Here is a 23,845-nt window from a genome sequence, read left to right as displayed (position 1 = left end):
GAGACTAAAAAAATGCATCCCCCTGGGGTGAACCTGCCCATTTATATTGATCATTAAAACCCAAACACAGAGGCTAAAATGACAAGTCAAGTGTTAATTTAGGAAAAACAAGAAACACCTCTCTCTTGTGGTCTCACTCAGGACTACAGTATAGGCTGTGCTGGCCTTTGAGTCATGCAGTTACAGAGTTAATTTATAAATCCATTCTCTGTCCAAATTCAAAGAGAACAAAAAGATAGTGAAAACAAGTATATGCATTTCTTTATAACTCCTTTATTTAACCTGATTTCACGCCCTGACCTCAACGACCTTGATATGGACTGTCAGGGATGTCTTGTGTTGACACTGCGGGCCCGGTGAGCAATTCTTGAATCACAGCCGTAGAGCAGCCATGGAAAATGACATCGGTGACATTCGGAGGGTTGTACGCGGCCGCAGTGAGGTTGGTGAAATACGAGCCGCTGCTGGAATGTCCACGGTGTTTCGCAGCGCTGTGGCGGAGGGATACAGCGAGAGCGTGCTGTCGCATAGACGCTCTGTGTGTATGGACAATTGAATTGTGTGCGGAAGGGACTCAGCGCTGGACTAGTTTGCAGGCAAATGGCTCGACAGTTAACTCATTCCCAAGTGAAGCTTCATTAGCAAGTTGAGCATTTTTTTACCTGACTGGCACTGGTGGAAAGTAACTAAGTACATTTATCTACGTTCACAATTTCAATGCAGGACTTTTACTTTTACATTTTTGCAATATTGCTACTTTTACTCAGGCAAAAGTTCAAAAACTTCCCCCACCACTGGAAGTACTTGTTATTTACTTGAGTATTTCTATTTTGTGCCACTGTATACGTGTACTCCACCAAGCTACAGATGCAAATATAAGACTTTTTACTCCACTACATTTATCTGATAGTTACTAGCTACTGGACTTAGCAGGTTAATATTTTACATTCAAATAAAACCAAAAAACAAAAACACTCAATTGCCAGTTTTTATTAGGCACCCCTGGCTAAGACTAATGTCACCTAATACAGCAAAAGTATCCCAAACACCTCAACATCTCATTACTCAACAGCAGCACAAACATCAGCCAACAAAATAGACCATAAAGTTGAAATTAACACTTCTCTCAAACAGTTAAAAAGCGAAAAGGTGAACATCGTTACTTTCCCGAGGGGAGAATTGAATGCGAGGCGGCTGGAAGGTGGGCGCAAGAGGTTTATCAGATCCCTTAATTAAGCAAGAGTAGCAGTAACACCGTGTAAAAATTCTCATTTGCAAGTGAAAGTTCTATAATTAAAAGTGTCACATATGAACAAAAGGGTGGAAGAATAATCAGCAAAATATGGCTAAAATATCAAAAGTAAAAGTGCTAATTATACAGCAGAATGGTCTGAGTCAGTGTTTTCTTATTATATATTATGGGATTATTACTGATACATTTGAGTTTAAGATGTACTTTAATGTTGTAGCTGATTGAGGTGGAGCTAATTCTAATTTATATACATCGCCGGGGAGTTTCATCTAAAGAAATAAATCAGATTGATGATCCCTTCTTATATTTTATATGTAAAATCTCAGCTTGTAAAGTGACTGGTAACTAGAGCTGTCACATTAAGGCAGCGGAGTAAAAAAAGTTTAATATTTCCTTCTGAAATGTAGTGGAGTAGAAGTACCATAAAATAAAAATACAAGTACAAGTACTTCATAATCGTACTTGAATGCGGCTCTCAAATAAATGTACTTAGATACATCCCACCACTGAATATTATAGCAACAGTAGGAAAACCTTTGGTTCAGCATCCATCAGAATCACAACCAATAACAAGGAGCACGATGCTCAAGCCAGAGGGAAAATGACGGTATTTTGAAATATTTCAGGAGATGGACTTTATGAAAGAGACTCAAAGAAACTGAAATACATGAACATCTGAAGAACAGGAGACATTTTATTTTTGTTTGTTGTCCTTTCAAACCAGATAGAGCACATTAGAGCATGTCGAACAGGACAGACTGGGAAAGGAAGTATGATTCAGGGGGTGGACAATATAATCATGAGAACGATAAACATGAAAGAAATATAGATTTTCAGCGATGGTGAAAAAATGTCTTTCCTCTCAATAGACAATATAAACTAAAAAAAATATAGCTCTCTGGCAGCATGATCAAAGAAATGACGCAGTATGGCATGTGTTATCCCCCCCGCCCCCCCCAGTCACACAATAAGCACAGTTAGAGGCCATTTGTTCTCAACTCTGGTGCTGATGGTATGATCGGGGGTGTTAATGATGACTCACATTTGTCGGGAAAGAACAAACAGGTAGGCACGGCGCTGCCTCCCCCAAAACACGCTCCCGAGCACAACAAAGGTACGGAGAGAGAACAAAAGTGTGATCAAAGATGGACAAGATGTGCATTTGGACCTTGAAACTCACCGCAGCATTTTCTTTTTTCTTTTTTTTTCTTTTTTAACATATTTGCAGCAGGATTGTCAGTTTTTATTTAAATCCTTGCTGTGACGCAGAAACAATGTTTGTATTTTAGGGGGGGGTGAGATGCTCTTGCATTGCTGGACTGACTCGTACGCAGTTGGGCTCCACGAGTGATTACAGCGGTGTAAAATGAATAACGGTATCAGCTGACCTCTATCAGTTTCCGATGTGATCTCCACACCTCGTTAGCCGGAGAACAGTCTAGACCGTCCAGGACGAGCCCTGCGCGATAACACCACCTTTTTTGGACATGTATTGGTTGTTATGCAAATGGACGTGAATCTGCTATCTTCAAATGATAAGTTTAGCTGTTGGACTAGCGTCAAAAAGTTGCGAACGCACCACACTCCTAATTTAACGAGATAATTGGTGAGATATCTGGACACATGGTCACGTTGAAAACCGAAGAAAAAGAAGAAGAGCTTCCAAAGAAACAAAAGCTCAAACTTTGACACATATCAGAGAAAGATTTAATGTCAACAACAACATGAAAAGTAAGAAATACCACTGCATAAATACCAATTAATGTTGGAATAATACAACATTACATTAACTGTCATCATTAAATATGTCTCATTGGGTATAACAGCACGTATAGAATAAATGGGCATTTACATTACATATTTACAGTCTCATGTACAATATAGAAGCTCCTTGCCACAGGTCGTCAGATTCTGCCGAGCCTCCTTCAGATTTACCCAAAACTAGTTCTTATCTCTTCGTGCTGAGAAATGCGGCTGGTGTCTGGCAAAGGCACAGCGACTGCCTGTGACAGACGCACCCACGTCAAAGAGGGGCTCTCTTTCACAGGACGTGGTATACGGGCCTGGACCCGGGGCTCTCCGGCGTGCAGGGCTGCGAGTCGGAGCTGCCGGGGGAGAAGGTGGCCACGTCTCTCAGAGCAGCCGGTCCACAGCTGGACTCCACTGAGGAGAGGCGGTCCACAATGCTGGAGAGGCACTCGAGACTGGAGGCTCCGGCTGCCTTGTCGCCCGGACTCTCTGCAGAAGAGGACGGGAGAGCTGGGATCAGTCAGGTTCTCAGTACGAGGATAGTTTCTGCTGATACCATGCCACATATGAACTATTGCAGTTTTTTTTTTTTCTTTTAATACTTAAATCCTCCTCCTCACAGAGGCAAGAAAGCCCCAAGTCATTAAAAGTCATTAACCATTAAATTATTAGATTTTCAAAGCACTATTCTGGAAGGAATGCATGTCATATTCATATCAGGCTGCTGTTGCTGTCTAAAGGTCTTACCATTCTTTGCATATGAATAGCTGTTGCTGTAGTTTGCATTCAACTGTTGCCACGCTGGACTGTTGCTGCCAGCCTGGAAGGAAAGGAGAAACCCAATTTACCCTTGAATTCTTGCAAACACTTAAAAAAAACAAAACAAAAAAAAACAGCAGACAGATATGATGTGCTATGATTGTATAAATATATATGGGATAGGAAGAGGCAGGGAAAGTGCAAAAGCAACCAGCGCCCTTCATGATATTCTGGACAGGTTAATAAATCCTGAATTCCAAAGTTATGGGCTTCTTTATTTCACATACACCTTAAAGTCAAAGTGGCAGTGTGCGCTCCCTTCGCCTCGCCCGACTCGGAGCGTGGCGAATCGATTGTATCAGTGGAAGCAACACCGGTTTGTGCAAGATGACACTTTCTCCCAGTAAATCTGCAGAAAATCCTGGCAGCGTCGCAGAACATGCAGTCAGGATGGAATGCAGAACAGCACCCAGTTTCTCCTGCCAGACTTCAGAACGCTGGATTTACTTCGGTTTATGAGGGGTATAAAGTGTCCGGTGGTGGGAAAGCCATTACTCCATCCAGCATTAAAAGTTCTTTTGCATTAACTGATACGCTGTCACCTTCAGACTGTTGCTGATAAAAAAAAATAAAAAAACTAACTCAATCTGACCTTTAATAATACGCATATGAGAAAAGAGACACATGTTAGACTACAGAATAGATCTTTGCATTAAAGAATTATGGGAGAGCAGAGTAAGAGTGGTAATTGAGGTCTTGGGGCAAAGCAAGCTCTTTTGATTAATAGGTTTTTAAACTGGAAATCCGGGTTCTACCTTGAAATGAAATACTCTACATGGTAATGAGAAATGGCAACAGTCAACAATGTAGGCCTTTTTGGGTGAAGCTCCTACAAGATGAAGTCCTGTATCACATGCAGTAGTCCTCATTTCTCTGAGGGACATGTTAGTGGGTTTACAGCCGCGACAGGACTGCAGGACTCTGTACCACCGGATGTTTGCATGAGGAGGCCGAACCTGTGGATCAGGGGTCTTACCATGCCGTCTGAGCAGCTGGACAGCGGGCTCCCTGGCTCAGAGCTGCTCTCTCCAGGTAGGCCGTAGTAGTTTTCCACCTGCTCTCGTAGCAGGTCCTGCAGGCTTTCGATGTACTGGATAGCGTTGCGCAGGATCTCCACCTTAGGCAGACGCTGGCTGGGGTTGGCTGAGGTGCAGCGCCGCAATGCCTCGAAAGCGTGGTTGACCTTCTTCAGCCGCCGGCGCTCGCGCATGGTGGCAGCCCGTCTGCGGTCCACGAAGCTGGACTTGCGCTTGCAGGCCTTGCAAGCCCACTGGAGGCAGTGTCCCGGTTGGTGGGGGGCTCCGGGGACCCTGACATGTTCGTCCTCCTCTGAGCCGGCGAGCTCCATGCCGGGGCCGAACTCCAGGCTGTCTGGAGATGAAGCACACGCTCTGTCGTAGTAGACCTGGGATGGTGAGAAGACATCCATGGCTTGCTGAAGAAAGGAGTCTGAACGGATGGAGCGATGGGCGCAAAGGAAGGACGGAGGGTAGAGGAGCGGGGTGAGAGAGAGGAGACCTCTGAGTGATATGAGGGGTCTGTTGCCCCAGGCCCCCCTTATATGCCCCGAGGCCAGAGCCCAGGGCCCACATTGGCCAGATCTAATTACCATGGCCCATTGGCCCAGCCAGAAGGTAGGCTGGGGTTAGCTCAACTCCCTCCCTGCCCCATCCCAAAAACCGCTGCCTCTCACCCCCCAGTACCCTGCAGAGTTTCCCACATCTGCACTTACTGGTGTTTTCCCACTCTTCACCAATCCCTCTCCTTCCAAAAGCCCTTGTCCTGCAAGGCCATGATGAATACAATGCTTGGGAATGTTTCAGGAGAGTGGGTGCACGTTCGCTGCTTTAACCACGACAGGGTTTGCTTCGTAAAAATACTCAACAGCGCTTCATTTTTGCGTGATTCATCTGTAACTGGCCTGCAGGCGTCGTGTCGTGGCCGACAAGTAAAGTGACAATTTGCTATGAAGACGTAAACATTAAAGAGAGTGTGTTTTGTTTCGTCAATCTGTGCACAAAAAGGAGGGTGACCACTTGTTGGAGTATGCAGGCCAATTTTTACGGTGGAGACAACAGCGTTGCAGATGCGGGCCAGCTGCAAAGGGAGGTGTAACATTTCAAGCCCTGCGAATTCACATTACAGCGGTAAGCCCCCGCTAAACACCCACGGCTCATGACTGGAGGTGGCGCGAATGAGGCGATCCCTGTTTACCAAAGCTCATTAAAACAGCAGTTGCACAAAGCGACACCACTGCGCAATTCCCCGCACCAGTGTGCCTCCGCGGGCCAAATTTTAACCATTAAAAGGTTATTGCCGCAGGTCGAGTGCTTCAATTCAGCACACAACAGATGGCCACTGGGGTGCAGTCGGTTTCATTCAGGTGGGGGTTTTGGTGGGTGGAAGAGTGGAGGAATTCAGGGCTGTTCGACTACACTGCACAAATTAAAAGTGAAAATAAACTGATTCATTGTTTTACATATTTTGCACGTCCAATCACCTCATCTCTCTCACAACCTTTCAGGCAATGTAAACTTGTATCGAACGACGTTGCTTATGTCGCTCTGTTTGCCCTATTCACCTCACGTGCTGCGGACATCTGATAAAGATGGTGACGCGAGGGGCGCTGGACGTGGAAGTCTTGTCCTCACAGCGGACGAGGGGCTGTCTGTCAGACCGAGTGGGGCTTTTGCGGGTCGACGCCGGCTTAGGTAATGATGCTGTTGACAGCTTACAAGGATACAATGCGGATATTTCTCACAATGTGTCGAAACGTTTGGCGAGCCCCCATCTCTGGGAACTGCGCGCACCTAAGAAAACACCAGTACCTGCCGCCCCCCGAACTGCGCTCGGGGGTCTGGATTAGAGCACAGCTGAAGAAGACATCGGCTCTGCCTGCGCCCGTAGCCGCTGGGGAGATCAAAGGGCGCCTGGGCCGAGAACAGCGTCGGCAATGAGAAAACCTGGCATCCACCGGGAGCTAATTGAGGCTGGAGTGAGATTGGCGCAGCACATGGTGTTATTGGGAACGGGCGGGGGTTTTTCTATCGGCGCGGCCTCTGCGCACAGGCCGCTGCCGCGCTCTGTGCGCTCGGTCGGTCCCTTGGGAACCGGCTGAGTTTGCTTTTCTGTTGTTCTCAAGGGTCAGAGACAGAGTTAAGTGAAGGGCAGGAGGTGGTCTTTTATGTCCAGTCTCCCTCACGCCTGAAAACCTTATTTCTTCTTAACTGCCTCACGCTTTGACTTGATACGCCGCTTGTTTAGTGCAACACCAGCCCACTGACAGTGGGACAATTTATCACCTACATTCCAAAAACAGATTCTTCTGTAACTCCTTCTCAGGAAAGTGAAGCCCATTTTTTATTTCTTCTTATGTTTTTGCATATTTTCATTGCCAAAATGCGTCTGTGGTTGTTAGTTTTATGGAGGGGGGGGGTGGTTGTTTCTGGGTGAAGCATAAAGGCACTGTGCTTACAAAAAGGCATGCTTAATGCTGTTAAAAGAAAACTGATAGAGGCTATTTTTCCTCCACATAAAATCCAAGGCCATTTTACATTCCCCATAAGAATTAGCGAACCAAATAACATTTTGAGTGGCAACACCATTTGTTTGGCAGCAGAAAGAGGTGCACTGACGGGCCTACTGCACCGAATCCTTTTCTTAGCAGGATATTCGGTGGGGAAGTCTGGATAAATCAGAGCATTCAGCCTCCAGGCTTATTCCCCCCTCCTTTAACAGCTCACCTTTCATCAGCTTTGGCTGTTGAAACACTCCCTTTCGACAGCCCAATGAGAATTATGTGGTGTCATCGGTAACACTGAAATCCCCGTAAAGTTGGACAGGAGAAAGTTGGGGCTGTTTGTGGGGAGTACGTGCTTGCAGTCTGGTGGAGCAAGTATAAAAAATAAGACAGCACGGTCTCAAGCAGCTTTTGCAGCGAATACAACTTCCCTTGCTGCCCAAAATGCAATTACATTAATGAAGCCATTACGTTTCAGACAGTAAGAAGTACCAACATTGATCCAAACAGGTCTTTTCTCTACGACAGATTGTGATTGCGGATGTCAGGTCTACAGTGCCGGTAATATGCAGTAATTTCCAAAAACAGACATGAAATTGGAAGTTGCACGGCGGAGCTGCGAATGAAGTAACACCGCTATCAGAGTGAGAGGGAGCGAGTGAGAGAGCAGGAGCCCATTAAAACCACATTACTGTTTGGAGCTATCATGTTTCTGCGCGGCTTCGTCGGAAAACAGGATATTTGGTAAAAGATGTGAATGGCTCTGTTGAAAAGAGCCATATCAGAGCCCTGGATTACTGTACGTTTTTTCCGTTTTTATTTCAGCTGCGGTACGGAAGAAGCAATCACATCCTTTACTCGTATAAAAGTACACAGCAACGTAGAAGCGCTCCATTAAAAGAACAAGTCCTGCGTTCAGTTTTTTGTCCTTAAAAGTACAGAGGTATATTCAGTAAAATTTATTTCACCATCTAAAGCAGTACTCATTATAAAGAATGGCCCATATCAATTGTTGAATTATTGTCTAATTTATAGTTTTTGTGATTTTATTAGTGCTGCGTTGCGTTGCTTAAGCAGCACTTTGATGGTGGAACTGGTCAAGTAGGAGACGACTTTAACTGCTTTATATACTTGGGTAGTTTTATTATCAGTTTAGGATGAAGGTTTTATCTGAAACAGAACCTGTGACTATCAAATACATGCGGCTGAACAGAAGTGCTACAGCTCGGGAGCCCGCCTAGCCACTAAGTGGAAAAACAAAAACAAAACAAAAAACAGTTCATGCAGTTAATCAGTTGATGAATAAAAGATACCTGATGCACCTGAAAATGGGACCGACAAAACAGACAATGGATATGAAACAAAACCTTAAAAATGAACAATTATAAGGTCCAGGGACAAAGCAAGTATCACACGTGATTACCAAAATTCACTGCTGTGGGCACAAAACACCTTTTGAATCCTTCTGTGGCGCATGTTGGCATCTTTAAGCAGTCACTCAATGCACTTCTTAGACCCCTAAAAAGGCCAAAAAGGGGTTAACCTTCAAATTTAAGTATGGTTTGCACTCTCCTCCTGGTCCTTTCTAATGCAGTAGAAAAGGTTTTGGAGAAAAGTAAAGGTGGTAAAAAGTAGTACTTTAAAGTAGCAAAGTGCCTCAAATTTGTTCTTAAGTACAGTGCTTGAATCGAAATAGCTTTATTTTCCCCTTGCTTGCATCCAGGTCTTCAGCTCCTGATAAACCCGATAGACATGTCTGACACTTTGCACCACGTGCGTGTCGACCGCAGGCCTGAGAGATGAGGCAGAGTCCCAGTGGTCAAACAGGGCTCTGTGTCATCCACGGAGATCTGAGGGAGTCCAACATCATCAACAAAGCCCCCAGGTCAATACATGACAACAAGACCCGGCAGGTTTCAATGCCGTTAGCATCATATCACGCATTTTAATAGCTCGCATGTAAAGGCTTCGCCATGTGATGACGAAGCAAGCGATGATGAATTAAGACCTAAATGGCTCAGATAACTTCATTATCCCGCTGGGCTTTGCACTCATGCCTGCAGCCCAAGTTTCCATGTCCCCAACATATGATAGGAGAGGAGGGTGGGAGGCGCGCCGTGTTTGCAGGGGGGGGGGGGGGACTCGAGTTACTGTTGTGGGATCGGGCCCGCTGGATGCCAGTTGGAGCAGCCAGGAAGAGAAGCAGCCTCGGCAGCAAACTATTCCAGGGCAGTTTAGGCAGATTTTCTGGACTCCTAATAGCCGCGAATGCTGGGGGACCTGGTAGAGTTTGAACCGGTGGTGGGTTTTGCTCAGTTAATGGAACCCACCGGTAAAGCCCGGAGATGTCGCGAGGAGCACGGTGACCAGTTACAACATCTTAGAAGCTTTGTACATTTCAGTCGGGGACAAAAAAAGCACCGATCCTAGACTGGATACGGTCTGACGCTTGCATGGCCTCTGTTTGTCAAATGCAATACAACCACAGGGAACTGGATGAAAATTACCAGTTACCTTTCTAGCATGCCCTTGAAGAATGAGGAACATAGTGGTTAACTATACTGCAAAAGTAGCAATTTATTTTAATGGTCAGTTATGTACAAATATTTAAATACAATAATAGTTTTTTTTTAAGAGTTTGTCTGCCTTTGAATACAAAATAAATAAATCTAAACATCACATTATTATAAAATATGTACAAATTTGTTGCTAGTGCTACATAACAAACAGAAGCCAGAATGGCCGACTATCGTGGAAATAACTTAGAGATAAACAATGTCGTCTACTAAAGGTCTTCACTAATGTTTCAGTTCTCCGAGGCGTCCTCGCTGAAGCCGATTTTCTCGCCGTTGGTGATGCTGTCCACAATGGAGGACAGACGCAGGAGGCTGGAGGAAGCAGAGGACTCACTGGCTCCTGAAAACACAAAAAAAACAAAAACAAACCATTGACCTTTAATCTCACTTGACAGTTGGTTTCCATCGTAATTGCCGTTCGTCGGCAATGAGGTCTGACGGGTTTACCCTCTCTCTGGTTTATCATTGCTGCGGTGGAATGGTCAGCGGAGGTCGGCCAGGGCTCAGAGGACTTTTTCCAGTGGTACTCATGACCGGCCACCTGTAGAAACCCAAAGGAAGGAAGGAAGATCGTCGCTGAGAAACACTTGCGGGCTACTCCTAAAACAGAGCTAGGATGGACATCACGAATGAGCCAAGTAAATGATTACGACTATCGAACGGTCGCAGGGAAATATGAAGAATAAGAATAAGATATGTGTTTGTTAGCAAGTGACATTGGTGGTATCATTACTGAATATCCCCACCTTGAATAAAAATATCGTAGTGACAGTGAGAGAAAAACATGCAGTAAACTCATCATAATGTCATAATAAGAAAGTCTTTATGATGTCCTTATAAAGTCATCTGAATATCACAGGCACACTGAAGGACTCTTGAGGAATATTAATGGGAATACTATGAGGGTTGTGTCCAATATTAGCTTACACTATGGTCTTTAGAGTTATGGGATGATCCGTTTTGGCTTTTCTCCTGCTCGTCCAGCGTTTGCAGCAGGTCCTGTAGTCTCTCAATGTAGCTGATGGCGCTGCGTAAAATCTCCACCTTGGGTAGCCTCTGGTTGGGGTTGGCCACGGTCTTCCTCTTCAGCACTTCGAAGGCCTCGTTGATCTTCTTGAGCCGCCTCCTCTCCCTGAGCGTGGCGGCCTTGCGTCTGTCCGTCGGCGCCGACTTTCTCTTGCATATCTTACAGGCCCACATGAGGCACTGGCCCTCGCAGTGCGCCCGGAGTCCCGGAGGGGCAAGGACGTGCTCCTCCCCGCTGCTCTCCCCCCCGGTCTCGGACGGAACATTATCCTGGCCCGGAGACAGCGGGCTGTCGTTGCCGTTGTACAGAGGAGACACCCCCGCCATGTCCAGGTGCTGTAGTGGTCCATGATCTGCGTCCTCCAAATAGCGCAAATCATTGAAAAGATAAGTGTTGGTTTCAAAAAGGTCCATCATATTGTTGCGCCCCTCTCTCTGTTTTGACAGTGGGACTCTGGCATTTAAATAGAGCAGCAGGGACACAAGTCGCCAGGCTTATATATAGAATGTGAAACTCTATCCAACAGTTTGGCTGTCACACTGCATCGAGCATGTTTTTTTTTTTTTTTTTTTTTTTTTTTTTTAAATGGGTCTTTACAAACCTACTGACTTTGTGTGGGAAATAAACATACATTAAGGCCTTCACAAGGTATTGAAATGTCACCTCAGGTTTCACGACAGGGGCTTTAAATATCGGCATCCGGACAAAATGGCTACACAGTCATATTTCCCTGCGCTGCCCCCAGGACAGTGGGAGACATAGCAGATACTGTTGTTCCACAGTCAACAGGGCACAAACTGAAAGCGAGGGAACACGGAGAAGTACTGGTGGCACATACTTTATACGGGGGGTTATGACTTGCACATGTAACTGATGGCTTTCTCAACAGTTGGGGGATAATTTATCACTGCTTTTGAAATCATCATGGTGTGGCATTTGAAAGAACAACCTCGGCGTTGCCAGGTTTTGAAAAATCCTTTTTCACTGATGTATATCCCACAGCATCACCTGATTTTTTTTTTTTTTTTTTTATGTGACTGAATGAATTCTTTTTTGTGTGTGTACCACACCACTGCACTTTCTGCCTTTATAAATCACAATCACTATAAAATGATCAAACGATTACGGCTTGTTCGTGGCCTCCTCAGTCTGTAATACACCATCACGCCTGCAGTTATCGATGTCAGTGAGTTGTTGATAGATATGTTTTGGTTTGGGTGCCTTGAAGCTCTTCTCCAGAAAGCAGGTGGTAAAAAAAAAATCTCAGATTAAGAGACAAAGCGCCCCAATGGATTTCTCACAACCTTGGCAACCCAAAACTTGACCTATCAGTGGGCTTGGTGCTTATCTACCAAGCTTTAATAACTGATTAATATACCATTCATTAAACATTAGTTACAACTTATAAACATATAATAAAGCATGGCATTTAAAATAAAAAAAAGTGGTACCAAAGCATTTATCTTAAAGGTTCAGTTCACCCAAATTTCGAAAACAAGACACACACACACACCATCATAATACTACCAAGGTGGTAACACTTTAACCCCCCCAGTCAGCATTGATAAGCACTGTATAAACATTTAATACATGGTTTATAACACACTTTAATGTGGTTTTAAGCAGATATAAGGATATGAGCTCAATCGTGAACAATCATAACGTCTCCTACGAAGACATATTTTGTATGATGACAACTGTGTTTCACTATATTGTTGCCCATTATCTGTTTCTGCACCAGCCTCCAGTAACGGGTGCCGCCAGGAGTTTTTGTTGGTGACAAATACATTAATCTACATCTGCTTACAACGACATTATAGTGTGTTAAATCAGAGTCCCCATGACTCTGGATAATCCTCAAACCTCTGGTAACAGTTTCAGTGGAACTCTTGAAGAAAAAGTTCCTCCAACAGCGTTTTTAACCTCCACACGTGCTGGTCAAAAGGCAGGTTGGGCGTTTTATATGAAGCAAACGTGTACAACAGTTATTCCCACTGAGATTATGGTATTTTTGCTACACAGAAACCACATAATCCCGTGCACACTTCAAATGTGTCATGCCTGTTTTAGCCGGCGGGAAGGGAATGGCCGATTGTAACTTCTCGAAAATCCCAACATAAATAGATTGGAATGTGCAGAGTCAAAACAGCTTTGAGAAGCACATGTATAGGATGGTATAAATAGAAACGTGGCTCATTCATCTCAGATTCATAAAAGAGATAAAAGCCTGTGAGGAGGTGATATATAGCCTGTGGCATTTTTGCTGCAACCTGAAAGGTCTACATTTGGAAACATTTACAGGCGGGAATGTGAGGGATTCCTATTTTTGTACGGCTGCGGGACCTTGTGTTATGGAATTGAACGCGATGGACCCGTCGGGCAGCAGCGTTGGACACAGAAAAGGCAAACCTGCCCTCAGATAGCAGCTATTCAGAACCTTGAGACGCTCCGTTTATTTACTGGTGGAAACATGAAGAGCAACTTTTGAATCAGTCAAACTTAGAGGGACCTCGAGGGGGAGGGCCACTCTTTGCTTAGGCTGTGAGATGTGTGTACTACGGCATGCTGCTGCACAATCAGTGAGGTTTTAGCTTTACCCTCTGGAAGGCCCCCCCCCCTCCCAGCTTCTGTTACATTGCCACGGGAGGCTCAGATTCTCGGATGCTTTCCATCATTTATTAGGGTGTCTGAGATACTACTACAAGTCAACACAGTATCTCCTTCACATATGCGTGGCTACAAATTGTCCTACAAACATGTAACGCAACGTAAATAATTCATGCAGGTTTAATATCCATTTATCTGACTACAAGGCTGGAAGAGGAGAATCTGAGAAGGATCCGAGTCGGACACGCGTGAGTGCATCATAAATCGGCTTCGCATTCTTTGTTGGTTATCTTCAGTTTGTGATCGCGATCAGTGGGTCCTCGGTGTGAATGGTGTCTTCATTTCTGCCCCTCGGACTCGCGGTGATGTGGTTGTGAACAAACACAGAGCCGTCTCGCAGCCACTAATAAGAGCACACCGAGCCACCGGTATGGCATCGGAACAGATCCCTAGTTGATGTTATTGGCTCCACCTGCTATCGTCGATCTATAGTCGGCGAAGAACTACTTTTTTATCACATACATACACGTCGGTCAAACAGTGTGCTCAGCCTAGGCCTATTTTACTGAAACCTTTTTGACGTTTTGCAGCAGGTAAAGCCCAGGTGCAACAGGTGTGTTATACCAGTGAGCCAGCGTGCACAATAGCCAAGTTTGTTTAAATACGACTGTTCCGCAACAGCGTATATGGTTAAAAAGAAACATAGAGCTAGGGGGGAAGGTTTGATGTCTTTTTTATATCCTAAAAAAAAAAGTCAACACACTGATTTTAAGTAAGAGAGAGGGTGTGTTAATTTTTCCCAGTTTTTTTCTAAACCACCACACTTCCAAAAGCTTACCCCAGGTTTTTTAGCAGCCTAAACCTGTGCGATGCAGGACACAAATCCCAGTCTCCAGTGTCCTGAGCTTGGTACGCCCCAGCTCTGCAGATGCATGATTGTTATTAATTACACCTGTGCTTTATCTGCTACTTCAAAATGTCATATTTCTTTTTTTCTGCTTGGAATTCTTGTTGATAAAAATTAATTGTTTTTTTTTTTTTATCAGAGGTGAGGTATCCTCATGGGCAGTCACTTGTGGAAAGCAATACACTGTAGCTTTTATTACTGATTTGCTGTTTTTGACCTTGTCATGCAGCAGAAATGATATGTACAATTTAGAAGCGGGACTGAGTGTGTGTGTGTGTGTGTGTGTGTGTGTGTGTGTGTGTGTGTGTGTGTGTGTGTGTGTGTGTGTGTGTGTGTGTGTGTGCGTGTGGCACATTAAGTTCACTCGAGCTAAGGGTGTTGGTTTCGGTGTACCTTTGTCAGGTAGGACAGATTTTGCATCCTATACTTTCCATAAAAATTAAAAATAAAAACTAGTGCTGCATTCACTGCCACTTCATTGCTTTCATGCAAACAAATAGTCACAGTTGCAAAGGAAAAGTGAAAATGATGATGAATGAAAAATGATGATATATAGATAAACTGTCGCTCCAAATGGATTAAATTAAGCCTGACTTCAAACTATAATTGGCCTCATTTAATGAAACGTTGACACATTTTCAAGATGAATGGAGTCGTGTCCCTGCTGTTCCCCGAGCGTGTATTCTCTCCCCAGGGCTACTGTGCATCCTGAACGGACCATAAATTCCCGTCAGAGTCACGGGGGTTGACGCTTCAGCTGTCAGTGAGAATCATGGGATAGCCGGGGTGGGAGCTCAAACCGTAGGATCTGGCCTGTCAGGGAAGGAGAAGGTGGAGTCAGGATGGACTGAGGGAAGCGTAAATCCGTCTGGAATCCAGTCAATCAGCTCTGCAGACTGAACTCTGCATCTAAACGATGGATACTTATGACAACATTTGAGTTTAAATGTATAAGCTGACACAATGATCTTATTTAAAAGTTTAGCGTAGCATATTTCCTTTTTGGATTGTGCTGCACTGGTAAATAAAAACATCATTTTACAGCAACTGACCATTACCAAAAGGCCAAAAATCCGTCTTTTCTCTTTTGCCGAGAGCTAGGAGGTCTACCACTCTCAGGGCTGTCCGTTAAATATGACGCTGCAGCCAGGAGAGGGTTAGCTTAGCTTAGCGCAAGGGCTGGATACGAGAAGACGGCCAGCCTGGCTCTGTCTTGCCCCAACAACAATCTGACAAACAGCACCTCTGAAGTTCACTCATTAGCACAATATATCTCGTTTGTTTAATCTGACCAAAAACCGAACTGTATAAACGCCAAGCTGCACTTCGAGGGGCATCGCGTGCGGGACTACCTCTTGGCTAGGCACTGTAACTTCCTTTGTACATGTCTAAGCGCTAAATATAAGGCTCAAGCTGGCAGGTGGTTAGCTTACCTTAGCATAAAGCTAGCTAGTCTGGCTCTGTCAAACGAGATATAATGTGTTAATTATTAAAATTTAGACTTGCTATTACTTTTTGGTTTTGTTTTTTTTAACCTTTTGACAGAGCCAGGCTAGCTATTTCCCGGTGCTTCCTGTCTATATGCTACGCTCTTAATCTTCTCGTCTCATTCTCAACAAGAAAGCGAATAAGCTTAATTTCCAAAATGTCAAACTATTCCTTTCAATAAAATTTATAAAACTATGAATTTATGTTTTTTATAGTCAGTATACAGCCCTACATCTTTTACTTTTCTTATTACGATGCTGTATTATGAGTTTAAAGAGCAATATGTCAACGTTTAAGATAGTAAGCTCCGTGCAGAAAATAAGCCGTCAGGTAAAATGAGTTCAGCTGGAGTTATTTACTCCTACATCGCCCTACGTTCCTGATTCCGGCTACATGAAATGAATGAGGAGGGAAAGTTCTGCACTTTGGAAGCGCCTCAATATTCTGAACTATAAAATAGGACGTGATCCCAGCAGGGGACAGTCAGTATCTGCTGTGGTGGCCCTCGGAGATTGAAACAATTTTTCTAAGGCGAATAACCGATGACTACTGGGTGAGAGGTGAAGAAGAGATAATGAAATGCACCAAAATGCTACAGATACATTCTACCTGTGGTGATTGCATTCTTTTTAAAGAAGGAACTGACTCATTCAGTATTTTTGTGAGTCTCTTTGAAGCTTGGTGGCTTGTAAGAACGCTAGTACACAACACGGTATCCTGGTGAACTATGCGTAATAATTAATCACTCCGACCAAATAATATTAATAATATCAGTGGTCAGTGCCCCACTTAACCCAGGGAATGTAATCACATGCTGGTTTGGTGTTACTGAATGATCAGAATATACGTTTTGCCGTAGTTAATCTTTTGCCGCTTTTCTTGAATCCTCACTTTATTTCTCTCTCGTTTCGACTCATCTCAACTTTTCAGACAGTCTCAGAAACCTTAAACCACCAAGCCCTATCATGTTCTCTTACATTTCATATAGGGGCTTGCTCACACTGGTCATGTCCATGTGATTTTTCTCCTTCTAGCAGGTGTTAGAAGCTTTATCCAGTTAGAACTAGTGCTGACACGGGGGTCAAAAACAGAGCTGATAATGAACATGAACCGCAGGACCTCTTCTCTATTGGCTCACCCCCCCCATCAAACACCTCCCCATGGTTTTACTGGACCTCCTGCCTCAGACAGGCTGCACACTCATTGGGCTGTTTTAGCGGAAACCCTGAGCACCGTGACGGACACACCGTATATAACCCAGCTCCACACCTGGGATATGAATTAGCCAATCAGGGGTTAAGTACCGTGGCAGTGGGCCCGATGACAATGCCTCACCTGGGATCACGACCTTTTTGACCTCCAGGATCACTGGTCTACTGACTCTGCAGCAAAGAGGGTCTGGTGAATGAATGGAAAAACAGCTCATATCTCTATAAAGTTATGTATCCTTTGAAACTTTGTTGGGACACTAGTGACAAGTATTTCCTCAGAAGTTCATCAGAGACTGATCCAAAAGAGAAAATGAACGATGGATGGATCATTTCTGCGGTTTGTGCTTACCCACTCTGACCTTTCTAAGGAAATAATCATCTTGTCACAAATGGAAGTGTGTACGGCAGACCATCTGCATGTACGACAGTAGGTTTGAAACTGTCACTGGGGTTGTAATGTGAGGAAGAATTTTGTTTTCCACACCGTAAAAGGAAACATTTTTGGTGAAGGGTAAGGCTGTGTGCTGACCTTGCAAAATGGAACTGCTGTTCAGTACCGTTAGCTTGTCACTCAAGTGATTCATACATATTTGGGATGAGGTCTAATTCAGATGAGGTCTGCCAGGCCTAAATTGTTCAAAATTGTTTCTGTTTTTTTTCAAGTACCCCCTAAAAACTTTCAGTCATAGTAGGCGGGGGAGCCGTTCATTACAGAAAAGTGAAAAAAATAAAGGCATTTCATGTGCCATGGAAGCGCGGACACAAAGGCTGCAACAGGTGGTTACAATAAGCAGAAATACCTTCTCTCTATGGCTCTGCTTATTAGCCAGTTTCATTACCAGCCAGAAATAATTTCACATGTCATACATGCTAATAATAGCAGTTTGAAAAAGTAATCTTCTTTAGCAAAAGAAAGCATTCTTCCCATTGACTTTTCAGAGTATGGCCAGTAATGAGTGGTCTCTTACCTAAAACTTGTGCTTCTATATCTGTTCATGCTGAACATATTATCAAGCAAGCTAACTACTTATTTGTTCTCAGTCCTCTTTTTCAAACTGCTGCCTCAAATTATGAGCAGAAAATGGATTATGTGACAATGACATGAACTGGAGATGCCACTGCCATTACCTTGTTACGTACAGTAGAAGAAGAAAAGCAGCATATTTCTGAGGCGTGCAGTTTGGGTTTTTGGCTGAAAATGACAAATTTCTTTGACAGCTGAAAAACAATTTTGCAGGAGTTGGGAGTTAGGCGGTTTGTCAGAGTGCCATGCATAGCAGCATTTGAATTTTCTAAGCGTGAAAATCTCACAAAATTCCAGGAGACCACAGTCCAAGAAAGCTGTCTCTTTTACGGGATTTAGAATGCCACACACTATGTCTGCAACAACTGTAAAACTGTTGGTGCTGTCGAGTTATTCCTATTGTGCTATTTTCATGATGGGTAGAAACAAAACTCCAGGCCTGTAGGCACAAATGCACAGCCCTAGAATTCCTTAGAGCCCTTACTGCGCAGGCCTGGAAGAGTGCCAGTCCGGGCTTAACTCTTGCACAAACAATGGCTCCCCTCCTTGGGCCAACCGAGCTCTGAGACGGTCGGGAGCAGCCAGTATCGCAGGCCCTACCGCCTGTGTGATAGCATCTCCCACTGAAAACAGAGCTAATCTTTTTGGCCTGGCTCCCTCAAACTCGGAGACTAGACTCAACGGTGGTCAAACAAAGCGGGGAGTAACTGTCTCTCGACCTAAGCTAACAGACGGCTCCTCTCACTCGTGCCCTGAGCTGAGGGTTAGACGGGGGGCTTGGGTTTCAAAGGCAAAAAGGGGAGGGAACACTGATGGCATCTGCCCTCTCTCTGGTGGACGACGCAGGGATTCAGTTCAAAGACCGAGCGGCTGAAGTGCATCAATTAGCAAGGGAAAGAGCTCACCAACTCGCCCGTTCGCCAGCCAACTCTCTATGACCTCAGAGCTTTACGTGAGGCACGATGAGAGTGTTGCACACTGGTCAGGCAATGTCAATAGCCCTTTGCAAATGGACTGGTACTGATAGACAGGCTTAAAGTGTTGCTCCTGCAAATGCAAAGAATGTTTAGTATTGACAAAAGAGGAAGCAACACTAACAAGCCTGAAAAGCAAGCAGATTTTGCCAGCTGTTCACGTCCCTATTTTGCCATTGTTTCATCAGCTCTCTGTTGTAATACACACTGAGAATGGCCGTCTGTAGCTTATCACCTGACAGCTGATGGTGATTTAGCCCGGACTGATCTGATTGATTCTGTCCTCATTCAGGAGAGTGATGGATTAGCCCTATGCCGTTCGGTGTGTGTTTGTGTTTGGTGTGTTTCCCTATCTGCCTTCCAGACAGAGCCAGGGATGGGGACTTAGAGGGGGCACTGGCCTTGACCCAGCAGCAGACGATAGGAGACCCTTGTCTGGCCAGCGAGGTGAGACGCTGACCCCCGTTGGCCTCTGTCTGGCCCTCTGTGTTTCACTCCAGCTCTTATTCATGTACTTCATGACAAGTGCCGTGCGACGGGGGATAAGCATTATGAGAGGCATTTCTCAAAAGTGACTTTCATTGCACAAAGGGGTGAGGAAACTGAGTCCAAATCAATAGAGTCTATCATTTTATTAAGACAGTCTGAGGGTTTTCGGGGTTTGTTTTCTTTCTTTTGCTTGCATTGCTTTGATGTTGCAGCCTGTAAACGATATGGCGGAACATCGCTATCATTAATATCGCACTGCCTCCGGGAGTCGGGGACGTAGCCAGCGATAACACGGAAAGAATCCAATCATCAGCGAGCGTGACTGTAGCCACGGCAACCTCGGTGACAATGATCCACCAATATTAGTTTTTCCTGAAGTGTCTAAGCCTAGAACAAAGCGTGTTTTGTTACAGTGGATATTAGACCCTTGAATAACAACAACAACAGACTTTTTCTTTTTTGGGGGGGGGGGGGTTGCTAGAGTGCCTGGCTCCAAGAGAAACTAATAGGATATTGATAAATGTCAGCGTTGACGAGTGAGAAAAGGGGCACTGCTGCGCTGTATAATTGGTTATATGGGGTCCATCATGAAAACAGCAGATAGCAAGGGCACGGAAACTTTGGCTGGATGCAGGCAATAACATGATATCCATAAAGCCACAGTGGGTAAAGACCACAGCCATGTCTGGCTCAGCCAATATGGAGAGACGTTTGTCACCCAAAACCGGCGTTTTTATCCTGTTGACTCAAAAATGTGGTTGATGCGGACCTTCCTCCAAAGGCATATCATCCAAAGTCAACATCATTTGACATGGGCTTTGTGGGACATCTTCTGTTTATCCAAACCTTTTTTTTAATATGTCTGTAAATCCTCTCGGGTATATTGTATAGTGCTGATTGAACTGGAGTGAATTGACACTTACAACTGATTAATCGTTTAAATTATTTATCCTGCAAAAACATTTCATTCCAGCTTCTCGAATGTGGTGACTTGCTGCTTTCCTGTTTTCTACCATTGTAACTTGAATATCTGTTCTGGTTGGGATTCCCTATTATTTCATCTCTTTGACGTGACGTGTATGAATGATGAATGCACCAGACACTCAGAGCAGAGCTCGCAAACTGCAGTGAATGTACAATTTATTATTAGGACGCCAGCGGAACATGTTCCTTACTTTGAGTTAAATCTCCACTTGAGTCTACTCCTCGAGTCTCTTAAAGCTTCCCTGATTTGGAAATTCAGTAGAAGATAACGGCTCTCAGCTTTTTTTTCCTCTTATCAGTGAACTTTGACGACTGATATTGAGCTGCATCCCCCTCTGAAACCGTATCTCGGGCCTCGTGATGCTCAATAATCCTTGAGTGTGGGAAATCAGAAAAAGAAAAGTGTTCATCATGATGAAATAACAGGGTAGGTCATGGATGCCCGAAAACTGCATTTCACAATTCAGTAAATGTACAAAGTATAAGGACATGGTATTGGGTAGTATCCCTTTTTTAAGTGTCTTAAAGCTTAAGAATTCTTTAATTTGAGAAATCGGTAATGGATGATGCCTTTAACCGGAATTCATCTTATCAATTAACTTAATAAGGATCTCAGGTATTTTTTTTTTCCATGTACATTCCCAAACAACTAGCTATCCCTTTACATTCAGACTGCAAAATTTACGATTGTCTGACTAAGCTGAAAGCAATAAATGATATGTGATTTACAATTGATCCCTATAATGTGGACAAGTGGGCTGAAGGCTAGGACCGTCCATACGTGTGTGTGGCCCACAAAATGTAAGAGAATCCTGAGATTCCCACTTTTGACACTCGCATGAATTATTCTCAACAGGTTGCTCTCCACACCCAAAACCCTGTGGACTTGCATTACTGTGTAAATACGGGAGAGGGTAATTGAGCATTGATGACTGTGCGACTACAGTCGCCCAGGTCGAGCACGTGCGCGTGTTTGTGTGCACACACGTGCCAGAGAGCGCGGTGAGCGTTTTATTCTGCAGGTGCGGCGTTGTGGTCGGTACTCGGGTCCGTCGCGTGGCTCGGGAAAAAGCCAAATAAAAACAAACAAGCGCGGGAGGCCGAGGATCAACTGTCCCATCCGAGTTTGCCACACACGTGCACATGCACGTGCACATGCAGACACAAACACACGAGCAGTCTTACAGCGTGCCCGGTGCCATGCATTTCTCTGGCGCTGAAGGTCATCACCACCTGTTCGATACAATAAAAAATCTAGTGTTACTGTTGAGGAAGTTATTGTAGATTGAGTTTCACTGTGCGTGTGTAGTGCAGGTGCACGCAGGGAAATGGTCAGATGGGTGTAGTATTATTGATAGGGGAGCATCCGTCTGCACTTTACGGCTATTTCATTTCATCGTCTTATAAGCAGGGAGGCATTTATTGAGACAATGACGATGTTTTTGCGGAGAAAAAAAAGGGATAACGACGAACATAATGAGTTGTAATCTGCTGCAGAAATCGATTGTCAATCCAAAATAAAGGACAGGCCGGGCCTGCCAGCTCTGCTCACAGATAGCAAGCCAATTGCTGTGAGAAGAGAATATCTTTTTACAGAGAAAGTCCCTGGCTGAGGTTTTAGGGGACGGTTACCCTTAATGACTTAATCCAAGTTCAGTCTCAGTGGTCTCAGCTCTTTGTATGTGTATGTGTCTCTTTGTAATCCTCGCTGTGAGATGGGAGCCCAGAGCTGACCTCACTGTTTGGTTTCACAGGGTCTCCGGGGGCCCAGGGAGGCTCTGGGGCTGGTCCTTACAGCAGAGCGGTCTGAAACGCTGACATGCAGGCCGAGGTCCGCGGGGACCGCCGGCCTCGGCTCCTGTTACCGCCGGGTTAGTCACGCTCTGTGAGATTTATGTGTGGAACAGTAGAGAGGGTTTGGGTTGCACAGTACCACCAAAGTGTCGCGATATTAATCCTCCGCAGAAAGGAACGTACAATTCCAAAGATGCCCAAGCATCATATTTTTGTACATTTTAAGAATCAAAAGTTACGGTATGAGTTTTGTATTGAAAGCCAATTTATGTCTCTATCATTCCAGTATCAGTATAGAGACATGTCAATTTATTTTCACATAAAATTGAACAGCATTCATGTATTTAATTAATCCACTCCCTGCATCACTTTTCCAGACGCAATTTCTGTCTTCAAATATTCTAAATTATGCAAGAAAAGTATGGTTTAATTATATCTCTGTACTTTAATTAACACCATATTAGCCTTCTGCCCCAAATGGCCTTTTGGTGATAAAGGAAAAAAAAAAAATTAAACGAAGCTGAATTATTCTTCTTCTCTGGTGGACAAAGTATTCAGATCCTTTACTTGAGTAAAAGCAGCAAAACTGCAATTAAAATTCACTGCATTAATTGTAAGTCCTGCAATGAACTAAGTGCTATTAGCAAAATGTACTCAAAAGCAAAAGTACTCACAATGCAGAAAAATGGCTCCCGTGAGAGCTGTGCTAGTATAGTATGTATAAAGTAACACAAAATGGAAATACTCCATGGAAATATTTTGACTCCACTCCAACAATCACACTCGTATCAAGTTATTTCCCAGTGTAACTGAGTCTTAATCCCTCAATCCCTCAAAATAAGTAGTAGTCAGAAAAATTTCAACCCGTTTCACACTGAAATCGACTTGTTTCAGGAATTTTGGTTCATGGTCAAGATTTAAAACAAGAACACTAGCTTCATGCTCCTTCATGGCCCAACACTATTTCTAATGACGTCCATAGTTTCTAATGATCTCCTTGGTGTCTCCTTGACTTTGTAGTAAATAACAGCTGGCAGTGCCTCATTATGCATCATTGACTGAATAACCCTTGTAGTGTTTGCTAAGCATTGTGGCATTGGCAGGAAAATAGCTCCAAATAACTCAGACGTCAATGTCAACACGTTCTCTAACACCATAAATTCCTTTGTTAAATTTTGCGGGGGCGTTGCGTCACCAACACAAATTTCTGTCCAATCTGTATTCAGAACTGATTTTTCTGGAGCTTTTGTCTTCATTTTTTCACCAAGCAGTGGTTCAGATGTTGCTCAGCAGAGGCCTTCATGCAGGTTACAACAATGTCCCGACAAGAAAAACCTGACAACGTATCTTCATGCGGAGACCACACAGCTAGATGACTGGATGTGTGGTGGTCGTTTTTAAAGCAAGCACTTGTCCTGGCTGAC

At 44.2% G+C, this 23,845-nt stretch overlaps 2 protein-coding genes across 2 annotated transcripts; both read right to left on the bottom strand.

The window, feature by feature from the left end:
• Positions 1-2,947: 2,947 nt before the first annotated feature.
• Positions 2,948-6,818, bottom strand: myf5 (myogenic factor 5). Its single transcript, XM_040147541.1, has 4 exons — positions 6,649-6,818; positions 4,797-5,269; positions 3,749-3,821; positions 2,948-3,490 (listed from the first exon to the last, which is right to left on the bottom strand). The coding sequence occupies exons 2-4, from the start codon at positions 5,247-5,249 to the stop codon at positions 3,294-3,296; spliced, it is 723 nt and encodes a 240-aa protein (XP_040003475.1). The 5' UTR covers positions 5,250-5,269; positions 6,649-6,818; the 3' UTR covers positions 2,948-3,293.
• Positions 6,819-10,146: 3,328 nt separating this feature from the next.
• On the bottom strand, positions 10,147-11,359 carry myf6 (myogenic factor 6). The gene is made up of 3 exons (XM_040148845.1): positions 10,844-11,359; positions 10,364-10,457; positions 10,147-10,256 (listed from the first exon to the last, which is right to left on the bottom strand). The coding sequence occupies exons 1-3, from the start codon at positions 11,357-11,359 to the stop codon at positions 10,147-10,149; spliced, it is 720 nt and encodes a 239-aa protein (XP_040004779.1).
• Positions 11,360-23,845: the final 12,486 nt, after the last annotated feature.

This window comes from Xiphias gladius, chromosome 2 (assembly GCF_016859285.1).
Source record: "Xiphias gladius isolate SHS-SW01 ecotype Sanya breed wild chromosome 2, ASM1685928v1, whole genome shotgun sequence".
Classification (NCBI taxonomy): domain Eukaryota; kingdom Metazoa; phylum Chordata; class Actinopteri; order Istiophoriformes; family Xiphiidae; genus Xiphias; species Xiphias gladius.
The sequence above is the reverse complement of the archived record's forward strand: the minus strand, read 5'-3'. Positions and strand labels throughout refer to the sequence as shown.